General features: G+C 44.9%; 1 protein-coding gene across 1 annotated transcript in view; it reads left to right on the top strand.

The window, feature by feature from the left end:
* The first annotated feature begins 14,706 nt into the window (after nucleotides 1–14,706).
* FAM83F (family with sequence similarity 83 member F) overlaps nucleotides 14,707–20,280 on the top strand; it is a 73,312-nt gene continuing 67,738 nt past the window's right edge. Inside the window, exon 1 of the mRNA XM_073549596.1 lies at nucleotides 14,707–15,201. Within this exon, the coding sequence (XP_073405697.1) occupies nucleotides 14,731–15,201 (471 nt within the window). The 5' untranslated portion in view covers nucleotides 14,707–14,730. The remainder of the gene's footprint in view (nucleotides 15,202–20,280) is intronic.

Here is a 20,280-nt window from a genome sequence, read left to right on the forward strand (position 1 = left end):
AGAGTGGGGAGTTGTATCGGGTCACAAAAGTGAGGGAGGAGCTGGTGGAACAGTTAAGAGTGTCTGGCCCCTATAGACGGAAGGTGTTGGACATGACCCATTCACACATCTTGGGGGGACATCTAGGAGAGGAAAAACACCGAAACGGATAGTGCAGAGGTTCTATTGGCCCGGGAGTCACCGGGAAATATTAAATTATTGCAGGTCCTGCCCTACATGTTAGTTAACCGCCCCCACCTCTCATTTTCGAAGTCCCCTCGTGCCATTGCCTATTATTGAAGTGCCGTTCGAGAGAATTGCTATGAACTTGGTCGGTCCCCTAGTTAAAACTGCTCGTAGGCATCAGTACATATTGGTCATCTTGGACTATGCCACACGCCATCCTGAAGCAATTCCCCTGAGAAACTCCTCCGTGAAGAGTATAGCCCATGAATTGGTCCATGTGTTTTCCCGGACAGATTTACCGAAAGAGATCCTGACCGACCAGGGAACACTTTTATGAGAAAGGTGAAAAGAGAGTTATGCAAGATCCTGCAAGTCTCCCAGATGAGGACTTCAGTGTATTGTCCTCAGTCAGATGACATTGTTGAAAGGTTTAATAAAACACTGAAGAGCATGCTGAGGAAAGCCATAGAAAAAGACAGTAGAGACTGGGACTGTCTCTTACCGTATCTGTTGTTCTCCATCCATGAGGTTCCACAGGCCTCTACAGGATTCTTGCTATTCAAACTTTGTATGGCTGACATCCATGAGGTCTCCTGGATATAGCCAAGGAAACCTGGGAAGCTGAAGTCACGCCCCACAGAAGAGTAATTCAGCACGTGGAACTGATGCAGCAGAGGATTACGAAGGTGATGCCCATCGTAAAAGGACATCTCCTCCAGGTCAAGGCACAAGAAGCTCAGGCCAGGGTCTACAACCGGGTAGCTAGAGTGAGGCAGTTCAATCCGGGAGACCAAGTCCTTGTTCTAATTCCTACGGTGGAGAGCAAGTTCTTGGCCAAATGGCAAGGGCCGTGTGAAGTGGTGGAGAAGATTGGTGACGTAGACTATAAGATTCATCAAACCGGAAGGCGGAAACCATATCAGATCTACCATGTCTACCTCATTAAGCCATGGCAAGACAGAGAGCCGGTTGAAACTCCACGCTTGCTCTGCAAGCCAAAAGGCAAGGTTGGAGGTGTCGCCATAGCGGAGACGATGTCGAAGGACCAAAAACAGCAGTGGCGGGAGTTGTTCCAGAAGAACAGGGACCAGTTCTCAGAATTGCCGGAGTGCACAAAGGTTGTAGAACAAGAAGTTCTGACAAAGTAAACGTGAAACCCTATCGAATTCCAAAGGCACGTCGAGAAGTGATCTCCAAGAAGGTGAAGCGTATGTTGAAACTCGGTGTCATTGAGAAAGCCAAGAGTGGTTGGTCAAGCCTGATTGTCCTGGTCCCAAAGCCCAATAGTGAATGAAGGTTCTGCAGCGACTATCGGAAGTTGAATTAGGTCTCCAAGTTCAACGCATATCCCATGCCGCATGTCGATGAGCTGATCGAAAGACTTGGGCCTGCAAGGTACATAACCACCTTGGATTTGACAAAGGGATATTGGCAGATCCCCATGGCACAGGGAGCCAAGTAAAAGACTACATTTTCTACTACGGATGAATGCTTCCAGTATGTCCGGATGCCATTTGGACTGCAAGGGGCCCTTGCGGCCTTCCAGAGAGCTATGGATAGAATTCTTGCACCCCACAAGCAATATACTGCGGCATACCTAAACGATATTGTTATCTTCAGCCCGGACTGGAAGAGTCATCTGGAAATGGTCCAGGCAGTGGTTGATGTTCTAACGAAGGCAGGGTTTTCAATAAACCGAAGAAATGTGCTATGAGGAAAGAAGAAGCCAAATACCTGTGATATGTAGTGGGTAGAGATGAGTTCAAACCCCAAAACAATAAAGTGGAGGTAATCCAAACATGGCCGAGATCGCTGTAAAAAAAAAACAAGTGTGAACCTTCTTGGGGATCGTGGGATACTACAGGATGTTCATCCTAAACTTCGTCATGATGGCCGCGCCCTTGACTGACCTCCTTAAGGGGTTGAAGTCGGTACTGGTCAACTGGTCTGAAGAGGCAGAGACGGCCTTTAAAAAAATGAAAGGGGCTGTGTGTAAACAGCCGATTCTGGTGGCCCCCGACTTTAAGAAGGAATTTATACTCCAAACGGATGCCTCAGATGTCAGTTTAGGAGCAATCCTTTCTCAGGAGTTACATGGGGAGGAGCACTCTGTTCTCTACCTGAGTAGGAAGCTTTCCTCATGTGAGAGGAATTATTCGGTCATAAAAAGGGAGTACTCGGCCATAAAGTGGGTGGTGGACACATTACGGTACTATCTAGTAGGACGTAAGTTTAGATTGGTATCTGACCATGCCCAACTCAGATGGATGAGGGAAACAAAGGGTAAAAATGATAGGGTCACATGCTGGTTCTTAGCCCTGCAATATTTCAACTTCCATGTAGAACATAGAGCAGGGAAGCTATATGATAATGCCAATGTCCTCTCGATAATCCCTTGTCTGGTAGTAGAAAGTGCCAAGCCCCACGGTTTTAGGCAGAGGGGGAGGTATGTAAGGAGGCTAAAGACCATGTAGTCGATAGGAGGTATGTGTCACAGAGATGGCTGCTTTCTGTAATGTATCCTGGAGTATTTTCTCTGGTGCATGTAAGCACTAAGAGGTTTGTTTGGTGCACCTGTGACAGGGTTGCGGGTAGCTATGAGAGATGGGTGGGTCTGGCTACCCACAGCCCTCACATCTGGGTGTGGTTAACAGCCTATGTAATGGAGGCTCTTGTTTGGCACATGGTCTGTGTGTTGGGAGGGAGAAGGTATCCTGTGTATTTGGCTCCAGACCGAGCCTGAGTACTGGACACTAACTCAGCCTATGTGCCCACAACCTTGGTGGGGCAGAGCCCTGCTATGGATATTTGGATTTTTGTTTGCCTGACCTGAAGTTGTTTTTCTGTTTTGCTTCTGCATTTATGAAGTAATAAACCCACATGAACTTTTAAAAGAGCAAGCCTCCCGTTTTCCTCCCATCGCACCCAAAGTGAGTAAAACCTCTACAGTACATATCTCCGTATTGTATGTGTGCATTTCTGTTTGTGTGTAAGGGGAGCAAGGGTCGTAGTCGTGGCAAACAAAGACTGCTCAATCACACCCTGGTCTCCCAACACATGAATATAATGTCCCCTTTTCAGCATACCTTCTGCTTCACCATCTGCACCGTCAGGGTCCCATCTGGGCTGCTGAAGTTCTGCTGCTGGCATTGTTACACATAAAGAGACAGAGTCCAGTTCCAACTCAACAATAAAGAATTTACTTGCTTCAGTGCACAGTATGTCCATTTCAGTTATAGCCACATCATAGGGTTCCACACAGTATGCATCCCTCGCTTTCCCTGTGTCTTCCCTCTTTCCTCCCAGGGTGTCTCCGGGACATACCGATTCGTCCAGTATGGCAGCATCCCTGTTGTGCAGCTTCACTAACTTTAGGACTTCCCCTGTCCATTTCACCCCAGACATACGGGCATCTGCCCATGTAGTCAGCTGCCACATCCTGGTGCTGCCTTGCATCATCTCCTGTTGCAACCTTCAGCCACTATCAGGCCCTGGACAAACTGGGATCCTAACTTTAACGTTGTGGGGTCACTGTGCTGTCCCAGGCTCAAAGCCCTACGGGAGTCTTCAGGCTCCCTGGCCCTTCTAACTGCAGTCAGAAAATGTTTCTAGCTTACGTACAGCAGACTCCTCCTATTAGTTAACTATATAGACTATTGTGCACCATCTAATGTCCTAACTATTAACTTCACTTTCCCAAAGCTACAACATAATATACATCTTACAGCAATGCAGTAGATAACACTATATACTGTTAGGAACAGCGGAACGCACTAAATAAAAATATAAATAAAGTGCGTTCGCCGCTCGGGGTCCACCGTGCAGTACGTGAAATAACCACTGCTAGGTGGTGGCAGCAGCAATGTGGCGGAATTGCACACGGGGTTAAACTCCACCCAGGTGTGCAGAGCAATCTCAGTTAAACTCACGGCGATGCCAAGAATACAAACACAAATAACTGAGCCTGTTGCAGTCACAGAACTCAGTAAAAAGCGCTCACACGGTATACGGTCACAGGAGTAGCCCAAGACGGCGGCACTACGTCTGTCTAGACCTACCATGTGCGCTGCGTTGCAACTGCAAACGCAAAGGAGGCTGCTACTGCAGCGCGGCGTGGACACTGCCGCCAAACGACAAAGGCAAGGCGCAAGCGCAATGTCGGACGCTAGCAGCTGTGCGAGTTGAAGCAGAGAAGCTCTGGCGCTGAAACTAACTCAGTCCCTATTCACATGCGTAATATCAGAGGGAAGGGGATTCAAATGAGTCAGTCACCAGAATCATGCATCCATCCTCATACACACAGCAGCAAGTATGACTATACTAGCGCATGGCGGAACAGCCATGCGCACCTTTTATAGTAGCCGGGACCTTCTGCACTTGTGCCCGTAAGAGGTATAGGCCTCAGACTCGTCCGCAGGCAAGTCTGATGTCCCAGTAGATGACAGAGAGACCCTGGACACGTGGAAGGCCTCAGGGGTGGCAAGATCGTCAGGTCTGAGAAGGGACCCGTGGGAGACAGCGGAAGTTAAAGTGGAACGCCACTGTGTGTCGGCAGGCGTCTCCGCTCTTTGCTTAAGGAGTACAAAGACTTGGCACTCAAAAGAAAAATTTGATTTGTTGAATCAATTTTTATTTCTCTTTTGAGTGCCAAGTTTTTGTACTACATTTTTTTCTTTTGAGTGCCAGGTTTTTGTACTACATTGTTAGTTGGCTGGATACCCGACTTGTGCACCTCCCTCCTCACTGAGTGCCGTGTTTTTTCTACTTTGCTTAAGGAGGCTATTCCGAGCACAAAAGGCGCAGGCCCGAATATATTTTTTAACATCCCGAGCCCTGTGCGGCCACCAGTAAGACCCTGCCAGGAGTTTTGTGGTCTGCATATAGCCGCAGTGACCACCCCTCCTGGACGTGTGTGCCCAAGCAAGAACCTTCGGCCGAAGGTGGGGAGGAACAAGGGTCTTGCCCGGCGGTACAGAATCTGGCCGTTGCGGGGCACAGTTGTTCTGAGAACCCCCGTGTGTTGACAAATAAGGCCGCGACTGGAGTCTTGTGCCGGACACGCCTGAAGAACGGCGCGAGACATCTCCATGGGCTCTGGGGGTGGAAGCTCTGGCTCGGGTAGTTCCAGAGGTTCAAAAAATTTTGGAGCCGGAGTAACCTTCCGTTTGGATTGAGCACGCTCCATACCGCGCTCCGAAAAACGGAGGTCAATGCGGGTGGAAATGGTAATCAACTCTTCCAAACTGGCAGGAACCTCTCTAGTGGAGAGAGCATCTTTTATGTGCTCCGCCAAACCTCTCCAAAACACAGGGATGAGGGCTTTATCAGACCACTCCAACTCGGAAGGCAGTGTCCGAAAACGGACGGCATACTGACTAACTGAGAGAGCACCCTGAGTCAAAGCTAGAAGCTGAAGAGAGGTATCATGCATGACCCGTCGACCAAGGAAGACCTGCTTAATAGCAGTTAGAAAGTGAGCAGCGGTCCGGACCTCTGGGTCACCACGCTCCCATAGTGGCGTAGCCCACTCCAACGCTTTGTCCGACAGCAGGGAGACAATAAACCCCACCTTGGCCCATTCCGTAGGGAATCGTGCAGCCAACTCTATCTGAATGGAGCCCTGGCTGATGAAATCCCTACAGGAGGCGCCATCGCCAGAAAATTTATCGGGCAACGGGAGGCGGGTAACTGTCGGCGCGGGGGAGGATGTCGACATACGGGAAACCGCTTCTGTGATTGCCTTTACAGCAGCTTCAGTGGATTGTGCAGCTGAGAGAGCCCTCTCAAGAGTGGCCAGCCGGCCCTCAAGCTGCCGAATACACTGTAAGAGTTGCTGCTGTTCTGCCATCACTAGCCAGACCCTGGCGCTAGTATGATGTTAGGAACAGCGGAACGCACTGAATAAAAATATAAATAAAGTGCGTCTCGCAGCTCGGGGTCCACCGTGCAGTAGGTGAAATAACCGCTGCTATGTGGTGGCAGGAGCAATATGGCGGAATTGCACACGGGGTTAAACTCCACCCAGGTGTGGAGTGCAATCTCAGTTAAACTCACGGAGATGCCAAGAATACAAACACAAATAACTGAGCCTGTTGTAGTCACAGAACTCAGTAAAAAACGTACACACGGTATACGGTCACAGGAGTAGCCCAAGACGGCGGCACTACGTCCGTCTAGACCTACCGTGTGCGTGGCGTTGTAACTGCAAACGCAAATGAGGCTGCTACTGCAGCGCGGCGTGGATACTGCCGCCAAACGACAAAGGCAAGGCGCAAGCGCAATGTCGGACGCTAGCAGCTGTGCGAGTTAAAGCAGAGGAGCGCTGGCGCTGAAACTAACTCAGTCCCTATTCACATGCGTAATAACAGAGGGAAGGGGTTTCAAATGAGTCAGTCACCAGAATCATGCATCCGTCCTCATACACACAGCAGCAAGTAAGTCTATACTAGCGCATGGCGGAAAAGCCATGCGCGCCTTTTATAGTAGCCGGGACCTTCTGCACGCTTCCAGATCTCTGAGATGGACCAATGAGAACTGGAGCGGGACCTGAGCACATGACTCCCGATCTCCAATGGGAGATCGTCCCATGAGCATGCCCAGTCAGAGGACAGAAGGACTTAGCCTCAGGAGAGATTTGCTGCAAGGCAATCTCCTCTGCAATCTCCTCTGCAGTGGCAAAATAGGAGAGTGCAGAATGTGAGGATCTGGATCCCTGCTGAGTAAATGCAGGAATCCAACTCTAAACAATACACAGTTATGAAGATGGCGACACGAGAGGCTGACCTGGATGTACAGGGACCAGACACCTCATGACACGACTGTTCCCAACGAAGCACTTATCCGGATCTTCAGTCATGAATGGGCTCAGGAGTTCTCAGCCACGGAAGACCCAAGAGAAGTGGATGAAATAGACTAGACAGTACATAGAAAGCAATCTCCTCCATAGGCAATATTTCTATCTGGAGCTCTACTTGTTCAGTAATGACTCGAACGACTTTTGCCAGAGCCTTTCCTTCGATGGATGAAGCACTCCACAAATTCTGGATGCGTCGGCTGGGATGAGAATCAGACACAGACCCACCACGGCATGCCGCAAGTAGTTTCCCATCGAACCGGAGAGAAAATAAGCTGTTTCATCTAACCGGTACCTCCACATGAGACTGATATGTTCATAGTTAGTGGTGTAGAAATGTTACTCTCACCAAAGGAGGTTTCACCTACTGGCCTTAGTTTTTGGAGTTTTTCAGGACTCTCAGTACAGCAACAACTGAAGTGTTCCATGCTACCACAGCCATAGCACGTGCCGGCTCCTGTTCTGACAGCCTAACACAATCAACCTGCATAAGTTCAACATAGACAGCTGTCTCAGGAAGCTGGGAGACAAGCGGTCTCTGGAAGAACAGAGCCAAACACGACTGTTTCCTTTCACATGTCAATTATCTGGTCTGCTCCAGGAACCTGAGTGGCAGGAATGTGACAACCAGCCAATTCATCCTGGATCGTTCTGAATAATAACTCCCAGAAGGTGGCTACCAATGCTTCGTCTTTCCAACCTAGTTCGGAAGATAGGGTACGGTAATGAACGGCGTACTAGCTTACAGACAAATCTCCTTGAGGGAATATGCAGTAGAGAATACACAACCAGGCTCATTGAAGACCTTTCGGAAGGCCACCAGGAAGGCCTGTAGATCCAAGATCACAGGGTCCCCTCTCTCCCACAAGGGGTTTAGCCATGCTAAGGCCTCTCCTGCAAAGTGAGACATTAGTAATCCTACTTTAGCCCAATCAGAGGGAAACTGATCAGCTAATGGTTCATAGCACAAGGTGCACTGATTCAGGAATCCACGGTACTGCTTAGAGTCTCTGTTGAATTGTGGTGGAGTCGAAGATTAACTTCAGGAGCATAGGTTGGAGGTAGAGTAGACTCGGCCACATCTGCTGCAACTTGACCTGAAGCGGGAGAAGCAGCCATGGACAGGGCACCCAACCGGGTATTCACAGTTGGCAGACATGACAAAATTTTTTCTTGCTGACGGATCAACTCCTGGTACAGCTCCGATGCCTAAGAGATCTTGGGATCGGCGGGGTCCATGGCCGTGAGCAAACTGTCACGCTCGCTTGTGGTCCCACTGTGCCAAGGGGCCAGACTTGCCTATGCGGGGCATAGCTAATCATCTGCCTGGCTTTCACTGGAGCTCCTGATGATGGAGTCAGGTTTGAGCTGCAGGTAGCCACCAGGTACAACTTGTGAGGGAGATACAGAGAAAAATATGATCAAAAAGTCCAATATTATGGTGAAAAAAATGACATATTTATTACACAAAAGGTATGGGAAAGAATGCAACAACCATGAAACACATACAAAGAATCTTAAAAATTGCTAAACGACTCGCAGGACCCAGCAGAGTGATATACAGAGCAGTACAATCATGTCCATGTTAGTAAATACAAAGGGGTTCAAAAAAAGCCCACATAATATAAGATACATCAAATTGTAAAATGAACCAATGGGAGTTGTACTACCAGACAATACTGTACAACCACTGCCATCTGGTGTAGGTAGAACCCTTATCCTGTATATAGGGTAGCCAGCAAAGGCATGTAATACATCTTTCAATAGTAAAGTGCAATAGTGCAAAAGATGTGCCAAAGTTATCGCAGAAGCCAGATATACAGAGATAGCAAGAGTAGATACGTAGCACCAGCAGGGGACTGCAGGATCCGCTTGTCCGCCTCTACGCGCGTTTCGGATGGCACCTTTGTCAGGGGGCATAGTATACCACTAAACTCCGGACTTTATAAGACATTGCACACTGGAAGGAGTATTGCCGCGGACTGGAAGTGACACATCCGTCACCTCGGCAACCGCGATGCCGGCAGGCGCTCACGTCATGCAGCAGAAGGCATCAGGAACATGTAATCCCCAGGTGACCCGATGCCTGAAGCTGCATACAGACGCGGGAATTGGGTGGGGATGGCAGCGACGAGGCGCGCATGCATACTGCCCGCGGCAACAATCACAAAATGTATGACGATTGGGATAACAGATAAATTGAATACCTGTGATATAGCACTCTATAGCATAATGGGATTGCAATCCACAGGTGCGTGGCTCAATCCTGCCATCATATTCAAAGAATTATTCAGAGGACAAGTAAAGATCACATTAAGAATAATTAATACACGCATATTATATATACTATTAAACAATATTCATTAACAGTCCCATCAAGACAATATACTTTTACAATGCAGTATCACTATATATCTCAAGCAGTATTCCAATTCTTTTTCAGTGAGATTATGTAAACAACTGTATATACATATATCTAGAGAGAAAATAACAAATACACCATAATTTTATCAAAATTAGACAAGTGTCCATGTATATAAGGAATATAGCACCTAATATCCCAAACACCAACAGAGCTATGTAGATTCCAGATGGTATCAAAGGGGTCTGCCACATAGTGTGCCGCACTCATGCAGTGAAAATGGTACACAGAAACAACGATCCTACAATATAAAATAATCATAATTAAAAAGTGAAACATTTAAAACAAAATATACACACAATGTATGCGTCAAATGCAGCAAAATGGTGACCACAAAAGCAACAAATCACAAAAAGTAGCATATCATAAAAAGGGGGCGAAGGAAAGGTTTTCATTTAAACATTGTGGATGGACTGTTTTTAGAGTCCATATCCATCTTGCCTCACTTTGGGAAAGACGTTGTGACAGTTTCCCCCCACGAATATTAATATCCAATGCATCAACACCTCTCACACGTAAAAGACTACTGTTGCATTGGTGAAAGGCGTTAAAATGGCGTTTTAGTTTTTAATGTGGATGCGTCTGTGTGGCCAGCTGCGTATACCCAACACATGCTCCCTCACACAAGCTATTGGTTAGTGCGAGGTAAGCCCAACATAGATTAAATTACAAGGGCATGTAGCATAGCATATTGTATATCTTGTGGTGCATGTAATGAATTTTTTTAAGGTTGTAAACTTTTGACCCACTGGAATCAATGAAGGAATCGCACCAGTCAATATTGCAACATGCCACGCAGCGGCCACACGGAACACATCCATATCTGGGACCCTGTTTGTCCAAGCACGTAGTCCCTGGTTCTCCCTCATAATGACTACGTGTAAGATAGTCACGAAAATTCTTGGCCCGCCTAAAGGTCATACACAGCCTATCTGATATTAATTTTGAAATGGTAGAATATGTCTAAAGTATATGCCAGGATCCCTGGAGGGCGGCTCTCATCAATGTCGATTGGGAGTTAAAATTTGTAACAAATCTGATCTGATTGTCAATCGCCATATTTTTAGATTCATAGAGCAAGGCATTATGAGTTGAATATCTTGCCCTATGATATGCTTTTTTAATTGCACGACGACTATACCCTCGTTCATAAAAACAAGACTTGAATTCGTCCGCCCGTCTTTCAAAATCTAGACCCGATGAACAAATCCGGCGCAGACAGAGAAATTACCCAATAGGAACGGATTATATCATGTGCCTGGTGTGAGAGGAAGAAGCATACAGCAACATGTTGGTGAATGTAGGTTTCCTATAGATATCTGTTTGCATCTCTCCGGTGGGGTCTCTCTTGATTGTCACATCCAAAAATTCAATTCTGTCAGAATCGGATGTATACCTAAGGTGGATGTTGAGATCATTACTGTTCAGACCAGTCATAAACTCTTGTAGAGCCACAGAGGAACCCTGTCAGATCAAGAGGATATCGTTGATGTACCGCGTCCGAGAAAGGACATGGTCCATCAATGCCTGTCCATCCGACAGGAAGAGGTCCATTTCCCACAGTGAGTATACAGTGACTCAACATTTATCGTCACCATCAAGGAGTCAGGTTCCAAGAATAAGCCATTAACTTTCCGAAGGAGTTCACCTGTATCCTTCATTAAGGAAGATAAATTGACAAGAAGAGGCTGTAAAATAGAATCGATCCATCTATCCCCATTCTCCATGTAGTTCCCCCTACCCAAAATAGTAGGGTGTCCAGGTGGTGTTTTAAAATGTTTGTGTATTTTAGGGAAGAGATATAGTGTCGAGATTGTGAGTTCTGCAACAGTGAGTGCTGAAGCAAGATATTTAGTAATGAAATCATTCTCAGTGGCCCTCTTGAGAATGACATCAAGTTTAGAACTATAAGCAGACAAGGGGTTGTACATAAATTTTCTATAACAGATCATATTATTAAGTTGGCAGAATGCCTCTTTTTCGTACATTGTCTTGGGCCAAACAACAATATTCCTCCCTTGTCTGCTGACTGCAGCACTACATCTGGCAGATTTTGCAATACACCAAGACGACTACACTCATCCCTTGTCAAGTTGTCCTGATGTTTATGATGGGGGATTTGAAGAAAATCCCTTGTGACAACCTGTACAAATAAAACAATGTTGGTACAAGTGGACAACGGTGGAAACTTTTTTGAATGTGGACGAATGGAGGGAGGTATCTTACCTACTCCTTGGAGATTATGTTTGATGGACAGATCCTCTAGTGTTTTCAATGCAGCTTGTTCTTCTTCTGTGGGAAATAATCCATCTAAGCTATCGTCATAAAAATGGCATCTGAACAGTAATGATTTCGCAAAAATATGGAGATCCTTGATAAACTATTCCTGCACTGAATGCAGGTAACAGCAGTTTTAAAACAGAAAGGATAATATTTAGCCAAGAAAATGACTTGTTTTTAGATTGCAGCAACAGTGTACAATTACTGCATCTGCAATATTAAACCCTGCCAAGACGCTTTTAATCCAAAACTATCCCTCCACTGAATGCAGGTAACAGGGATTTTACTACAGAAAGGAAAATGTTTTTCCCTGAAAAGGACTGTTGTTTTTAGGCTGCAGCAGGAGTATATCTAAATAAGGACTGTAAGGCAATAAACCCTGACCAACTGCTTGCTCTAAAATACACTCTCCCTCTTATAAAAACTCTCCCTGAACTGCTTCCTGAGGACATTGTGCTGAGCATCGCATCACCAGATCTTATATAAGACCCCATGACTTGATGCGGTCGGCCAGTCACAGTAATGCCAGTATCCAACATAGCTACAGAATTACAGTATGTCAGGCAATCCCCACTTGTTTATTGGCAGTCAAACAGGTGCCAAACATGCGAGGAGAGGATTCAAGCATGGCACTCGAGCACCTGCAATACTTGATTAACAAGCGTGCACAAGCACCCCGATGCTCTATCGAGTATTAAGCAGTGGCGAGCACATACGCTAATCACTAGTTAGAATCTCACAACAAAGGAGAACTTGTCATGGCTTGGTGTGGAGATTCGATTTGTTGACCTGTTGTTGCACGGACAGTTCCCCTGTCTGCTGAGCTGTTGCCTTTTTTCCCTGTCTAAATGCTGATAGTTTCAGTTATCAGTATTCCCCCTTCTTGGTTTGCTCCTCTCCAGGAGTTTTCCATTTTCCTGTTTTGGTCTGCCCTATCACATTCTGGGTTGGGTTTTATATGTTCACTTTTCATTGCACTTCCTTGCTGGCTATTCCTTTAGACAGTCTTATGTTAAGGAGTTCCAGACCTTCAGCTAAGAGGTTTACCTTGCATGGCAAACACCAGTTGAATTCCTGCAGTGAATCTGTTTGTTTTCCTTCCCAGTTCCCCTTCCTTTCACCACTTTAGCTTTCTGGGAGGTTATATTTGTTCTGTTTACTTTCCTTAGTTTTCCCTCTCTATCCTTTATGAATATGTTTTCATTTTCTCACCCAGGGTTTTCATATCTTCCTGCACACTTTACTCTTGATGGCTGTCTGTTGTGACCTCCCTTCTGATTCCTCAGAAGGAATGAGAAACCCCTCAATGGCTTTTTAGGGAGTCAGCTCTGAGGTGTTATTTTAGAAGTTATTTTTGAATTTTGCTGCTATGGTCATTCTACTCTGTACAGGGACCAACTGGGTGTGGGTGCGGCATCTCCCTGTAGTAGGTCTTCCTTTTTTCCGTAACCTGTGAGTGTGTATTACCTTCATAACACAGCAGCAGGTCTAAGAATCAAGGGCAGAGCAAGAAAAAGTACAGAGCAGCGAAAAAGGTCCCCCCTGGAGGATCACATATGCACTAACACCCCATTCAAAATCTACAGGACGGAAACTGATCATTGAGTGCTGTACTCGGCTATCTCTGTCAGTCTACTCCCCAGTGGGTCAGTCCAAGCCTGGTTGCTGACAACAATGTTTTTTTTTGCTGGCATAAATGATCCGATTACACCATGAACAAGGATTTTGTTCCCACTAATGTTCCCTTGCATATTATCTATTTGTGTAAATACACCTTTACATTAAAGGGAATCTGTCACTTGTTTTGGCTGCTATAAGATGTGGTCACTGCCTTTCAGGGCTTATCTACAGCATTCTATAGATAAGCCCCTGGTCCGACCTGAAAGATAAGAAAAATAACTTTTATTATACTCACCCGGGGACGGGTGGGTGTCGAAGGTCTGGGTCTGGCGCCTCCCATCTTCTTGCGATGCCACCCTCCTGCTTGCTAGATGGCTACCCAGCATCGCGCTTCTGCACAGGCGTACTTCTCTGCCCTGTTGAGGGCAGAACAAAGTACTGCAGTGCGCAGGTGCCGGGAAAGATCAGAGAGGCCCAGCGCCTACGCACTGCAGGAATTTGCTCTGCCCTCAACAGAGCAGAGAAGTACGCCTGCGCAGGAGCGCAATTCTGGGGAGCGATGAAGTAGCAGGAGGGCGGCATCGCAAGAAGATGGGAGGCGCCGGACCCGGACCTGCGACACCCATCGGATCGGACTGCACCAGACCGTCCCCCACCCCCAGGATGAGTATAATAAAAGTTATTTTTCCTATCTTTCAGGTCGGACCGGGTGCTAATTTACAGCATTATAGAATGTTGTAGATAAGCTATGAAAGGCAGTGGCCGCATCTTATAGCGGCCAAAACAGGTGACAGGTTCCCTTTAAAAATAATGGTCTGCTTTTTTCCAGAAACATTACCACTCCATGGGTTGTATCTTGTGTTGCAGTTCAACTAATACCTGTAAATCCTGTGAATGCCAGAATCTACGGCTCAATAAGCAGCTAAATTCACGCGCTACTTATCTACCTAGCTGTGTTCACACACTGCAATTTTTTTTAATTTTTTTGTTAGCTACATTTACAAAATGCATCATGTGAACATCGCCTAACATTTTTAAATCATATTCAGAAGATTTTAATATATTAGCAATGCTTTAATCAAACTTCACAGATTCTTTATCAACATGTAAATTTGATACAAGTTCACTTTTCATGTTTTCAGTGTAGCGTCTACCGGACGCTGTCTTTGCATATGACAACAAACTGTTCCTTGGTTCAGTTGTTTCAATGATTGAGGTTTTCTCCCTGGCTTTAAGCTCAACTGCTTGTTCCGTTTGGCAGGTAAGAAAAAACTGGAGGCTGGGCAAAAGGGAGGGATGGGTCTCAGGTGAGCTCTGGTTACCACTCCCTCAAGTTTATAATGTAAAGCAAGATTACTGTGAGTGAGTGAGCAGTCAGAGGAAAAACACCATGGCTGAGTCACAGATCCAGTGCTTGAGAGATGACCATGTTAATGAGAAAATTACTGAAAAAATGGTCTACTTCTACTACAGTGAGGACCAGAGGAGATGCATGGAAGTTCTGATCAATCATGGGATCCAGGCTTACAGGCAATACATCAAAGACAAACAGATAAAGGATTTTCTTTCTACCAAGGAGCTGACAGATCTAAAAAGTGATTTTATGAAATATGAAATTGATAATCCAAAGAAAGAAAAAAAACAACAAGCAAACAAGCACGGGGAAGAGAAAGAGAAAGATTCCTCCCTGCAATACTGGCCTGCACTCACAGATACAGAGATCCCACCTCTGGACCTTGGCTGGCCGGAGAAGGGGTATTACAGAGGTGTCAGCAAGTTGCTGGTATATACCCACCCTCCCAAGGAAAATGCTCCCACTATAAAGGCTGTTGTGAGAGATTTGATCCAGAATGCAAAGAAGGTAAGTTTGGTCCAAAAAGCCCTGCACTGATCATAGACGCCGTGATTCATAATGTGCCAAAATTGACATCTTCGAAAGATTGGATTAAATGTAACCGATCGCAATATGTTAAATTATTGAGAAAATGCATCACTTTTTATTAGTTTGTTTGTGGGAGCAAAGTACTTTCTTGTCTAAAGTAGTGTCATACAGTTCTGAAAACTGAAAGCTACTGTAACAAGCCCAGTCATTGACCACAGAATGCAAAGTCATTCTGTCACACCAGATATATATATTCAGCACCTCCATGTGAAGTCATGTACCCCGGCAATTGTTAGGTCTACCTAAAAAAATGGAGCTGGATCTAGACAGTAGTAGCAGAAGTGTCCAGACATGTCGAGATTAGACGTTGATTCTTGTGAGCAGCCAACATGCAAATAATCATTTCACCTACACATGAAAATATGCTGCAAGATATACGGTAATTAATTTCTATACTATTCATTTTAAATGCTGTATTAGGATTCCCTAATCTGAACCCTTAATCCAAGTCTCAGCCAGACGACTTCCATCGTCTAACGTCGGATATCTATTGATTTCAACATTTGCTGTGTAACCTTTTAGTCTTCCTATATTTCTATTAATCTTCTTAAAACTAAAATATGACGTGAATGTTATGGTTTTATTTTGTATCAGTTCTTCACTAGTTCTTCAGCTCTATAATATAGAGCCAGGAATCTTCTTCACAAACCTCAGAAATGGGCCTCAAAAGTAAATTGTCTATATTTTATATGTTTTTAAAATATCCACATTTTCTTCTCCAAACATTACAATGGGCCATTCACAACCTTCAGATGAGTGACCATGAAAGTGTTAAGTGAAGTCGGTGTGACGTTGGAATCCAACCCCTCAAAAAATGGTCACTTCCTGAAACGTTGTCTCCAAACTGAACAATCTATAAAGTTGTCTATGAAACACCTTTTATCTCTCTGCTTTATATAGAATTTTGTTCCCATTATTTTACGACTTCCTCTAATTGGACTCGGTTTTTACAGTGATTTTTCTCCACCTATATGTAAATTGCATACAATAACCCTCTAGGGTTTTTACTTTATAAGCATCGGGCTCAACACATTAACGTAAGGTTGGGGAAATTACTGATAAGTTCATAGTTCGTATGGAGCTGCTATTCATGGTAAGAGGGACATAGCAGGAAAATTTGGGGGTCATGTGTCCATAGTGCTCCATGGGCCATGGAAGCATGGTGGCTCAGTGGATAGCACTGTTACTAAGCCGCGCTGAGGTCCACATCTGCAAGGAGTTTGTACATTCTCCAGTGTTTGCGTGGGTTTCCGTAAGGTTCTCCAGTTCTCCATAGACGTAGTGATAGGGAATTTAGATTGTTGGCCCAATGAGGATAATGTCTGTTAAGTCAAGCAAAATTAATGTCGCTATATAGGTGAGTCAGTAACAGTATTGTGGCAGTGGCCACTTATTCATGTGCAGACTCTCCACTTTGCATACTCAGATTCTTCATGTGTTATTCTGAACGATGGATTTTCCAGTTGCTTTGTCACGTAGCTGTGTAGATCACGAGGTACTGTTATATGATGATCTCATACTTCTTTTATACAGTGGAGAAATGTAAAATGAAAATGCTGTACCTGTGGCATCTATATGGAAAGCCCATGCATGGACACTACTGAGTAAACTTTTCTCAAGCAAATGAGAATGAAATGAACAATTATCTAGAAGGTAGATCTAGATTGTGTCTGGGTTCATATCAGGACAAACAAACACATAGAAAAAGTATTCATATTTACTGTGTAGCCTTATCAGTATAGGGCCTTACGCACACAGCACAGCTAAATGCGTAGAGCTGGCACATTACACATGCATTACTCCAACTGGAGACTTATGGGCAAAAAAGCAACTTATGGACCTTGCCCCCATCTATCCACATCAGCTAATATCTATATTACTGCTCTATAAGTGATAAATTATACTGCCACAATGTGACCATATAACCAACATATACAGCAGTGACTAATTAATACCACCATACTACTACTGAAGAAAACCTAGTATTCCAAGGCCAACACTACCAATGGTACCACCATACTGTATATGGGACAAATAGCAGACAATAAAATGAATTCAGATTATAATGAACACATAACACTGAACTGTGTCCAATTTTACACCCATACACTGACCATATAGTGGTAGATACCAGCTCTGAATATCGTATAAGTGACTGCTGTAAAGGTAAATCCCATGGCTCACGGTTGATGTCTCCACTGGTGGGAGTTATTCATTTCAAGTCATTCCCTTCTCCATCTGTACCAGTCCACCATAATGACTTTGATGTCTCATCTCTACAGAATTTAACACACAGACATGATTTTCATGCATTTCACATAACCATTCATAGGTCACTAAATACATTTCCCCCAGTGTCTTATATAGAGTAAGAATAGTACCTCTTTGTGGTTCCCCACACAATACCAGTGCATCCACCACTAATGGTGGCCTTTATGCCGCCACACAATAAAAAAGACCTTAAATAGTAATAGTCCCCCCATTCTATGCCTTACTAATGCCCCATGTATTACCATACACTAATGCCCCACTGTGACATCGTATATGATCAATGTCTCATTGTGCCTCAATATTATTATGACTCACCTGTTGATGTGGATTCAAGCCATAGGAATGGATACACAGCACCAACCAAGGCTTTGGTGTAGAGATACAGTGGAGCAGGATAGCCAGACAGTATGTGGAGCAGAGTATATTGCAGATACTTTGTTGCAGCAGAACCGAGTGTTCAAATAGCACCCAGGAACAGCACAGCTAGACTAGCAGACAGACCACCTTCTTTTGACAGAGCCAAGTATGTGGACAGCACTCAAGGACAGTAGAGCCAGACTGGCAAGCAGGCACCTTGCTGTAGAAGAGCCAAATGTGCAGACGGCACCCTGGAACAGTAGAGCAGATTGACGGACACGCGCCTTTTGCAGCAGAGCTGAGTGTTTGCAAAGGAAAGCTTGACTAGAGACTTATCATAGGAAAACTGAAGCAGAGACCAGCAAGTCATCGTTTGGGTTGTTTTGCGGCAGTCTAAGAAAGGTATTCATCATGGATGCCACAATACTTAATACTTAGGTGGCGACGCGTGCAGCCGCCTTAGCGAGCCTTATGAACATAACAACAGAGGTTACCGCTGCAAAAGAATCTGATGGCATAAGAGGGAAGACATGCAGGCCAGTGCTGGAACCAGGATGTTTTAGCAACACATACAGTATGTTATTAATGTCCATTTTGTGCCCTATATAAAGGAGTATTTTCGCACCCACTTTGGGCCTATAAAAATGTGACTCAATGTGACTCTCCCTGCAGTCAGCCTGGGGCAAGTAGTGCAATGAAGTGATTTAATCTCACCACCTGACATGCTCCCTGCGCTTCTGACACCTGGAAGACCAGAGCCCTAAGGCTATGTGCACACGTTGCGGATTCCGCTGCGGGTTTTTCAGCGCGGAAACGCAGGTAAAACCGCAGGTAAAGTGACCTGCGGTTTTCCTGCGGTTTGGTCTGCGGTTTTGCCCTGCGGTTTCACACCTATAATATAATATAATAATAATACATTTTATTTTTATAGCGCCGACATATTCCGCAGCACTTTACATTACAGAGGGGATTTGTACAGACAATAGACATTACAGCATAACAATAATCACATACAGTAGATTATAACAAATACCAAGAGGAGTGAGGGCCCTGCTCGCAAGCTTACAGTCTATAAGGAAAGAGGTAGACACGAAAGGTGGGTGGTAACAGTTGCCCTGATTGTATGGACCTCTACTATGGTAAAGGTATGAAACCGCTGCGGAATCCGCACAAACAATTGACATGCTGCGGTTTGTAAACCGCAGCAAAACCGCGCGGAAAAATCCGCACCGTCAGCACAGCGTTTTTGAAACCCCATAGGGTTTCATTGTACTGTACATGGTCAGCGGAACTGCTGCGTTTCCGCAGGGCCAAAACCACTGCGGAAACGCAGCAGAATCCGCAACGTGTGCACATAGCCTAAAGCAGTCTGTTGCCAATGGCTTCATGCTTCTCCGCAGTTTTCAACTGTATCCGCATCATTAGGACTAGCATTGAAAGTAGTGTCTCTCTGGGAATCTCGGCTGGCCCCCTTCGCCTCCAGACCCAATCTAGGTAGCTCGGTGACCGTGATCGTTATGCTACTGATTACTTCATATTCTGCATTTTGGTGTCTTTGTTTGGTACCATTATGATCCATAAAAGCAATGCCAAGATACGGGATATCCTGAGAAGAAACCAAAATTGCTTGGTAATATTTTAAAACATGGCAAGCGCTCTCACTTATAAGTACCTATAAGTTGTGACAAAGTCACTGGTAAAGTACTGGATGGGAGATATGTATCACTGAGGTTGTTAGATTCAGGGATATGAACCTAGGGAAAATGCTCCAGCACACTAAGTTGTGAGAGGGGTTTCTCGGCCATTTTAAGTGAAAAAGGGATTGCCCCCTAAATCTAATAACTAGTTGGGCCACCCTTAGAAGCAGCAACTGCAATCAAGCATTTGCAATAACTGTCAATGAGTCTTTTACAACGCTCTGGAGAAATTTTGGCCCACTCATCTCTCTAGAATTGCTGTAATTCAGCCACATTGGAGGGTTTCCAAGCATGAACCGCCTTTTTTTTTTATAAATTCTTTATTTAAGAATGCTGTTACAGAAATATTATCAGAATACAAGTCAATATAATGAACATTCAAATTTTCTTTAATGAAGGAATTCAGGGAAGGAATGGGAGAAGATGTGGGAAGGGGAAACATGGATTCAGGTAAAATTGGGAAAGAATGGAAGGGGGTGGGAATGGTAGTCCCATTGGATGAAAGCCTCTATCTTTTTACTCACAATTGTAGAAAACGAAGTATATATAATCATATAAAGCATAAAAAGTACACTGCATTAAAATTCTTTATCTTTTTTACTTTAAAACAAATAAAAAAATTACATCTAAAATTTATAAATTACTTTGTGATACGAGAGAACCTCCTAACTTC

This window comes from Dendrobates tinctorius, unplaced genomic scaffold (assembly GCF_039654945.1).
Source record: "Dendrobates tinctorius isolate UK_male_01 unplaced genomic scaffold, ASM3965494v1 ptg000159l, whole genome shotgun sequence".
In the NCBI taxonomy this organism is placed as follows: domain Eukaryota; kingdom Metazoa; phylum Chordata; class Amphibia; order Anura; family Dendrobatidae; genus Dendrobates; species Dendrobates tinctorius.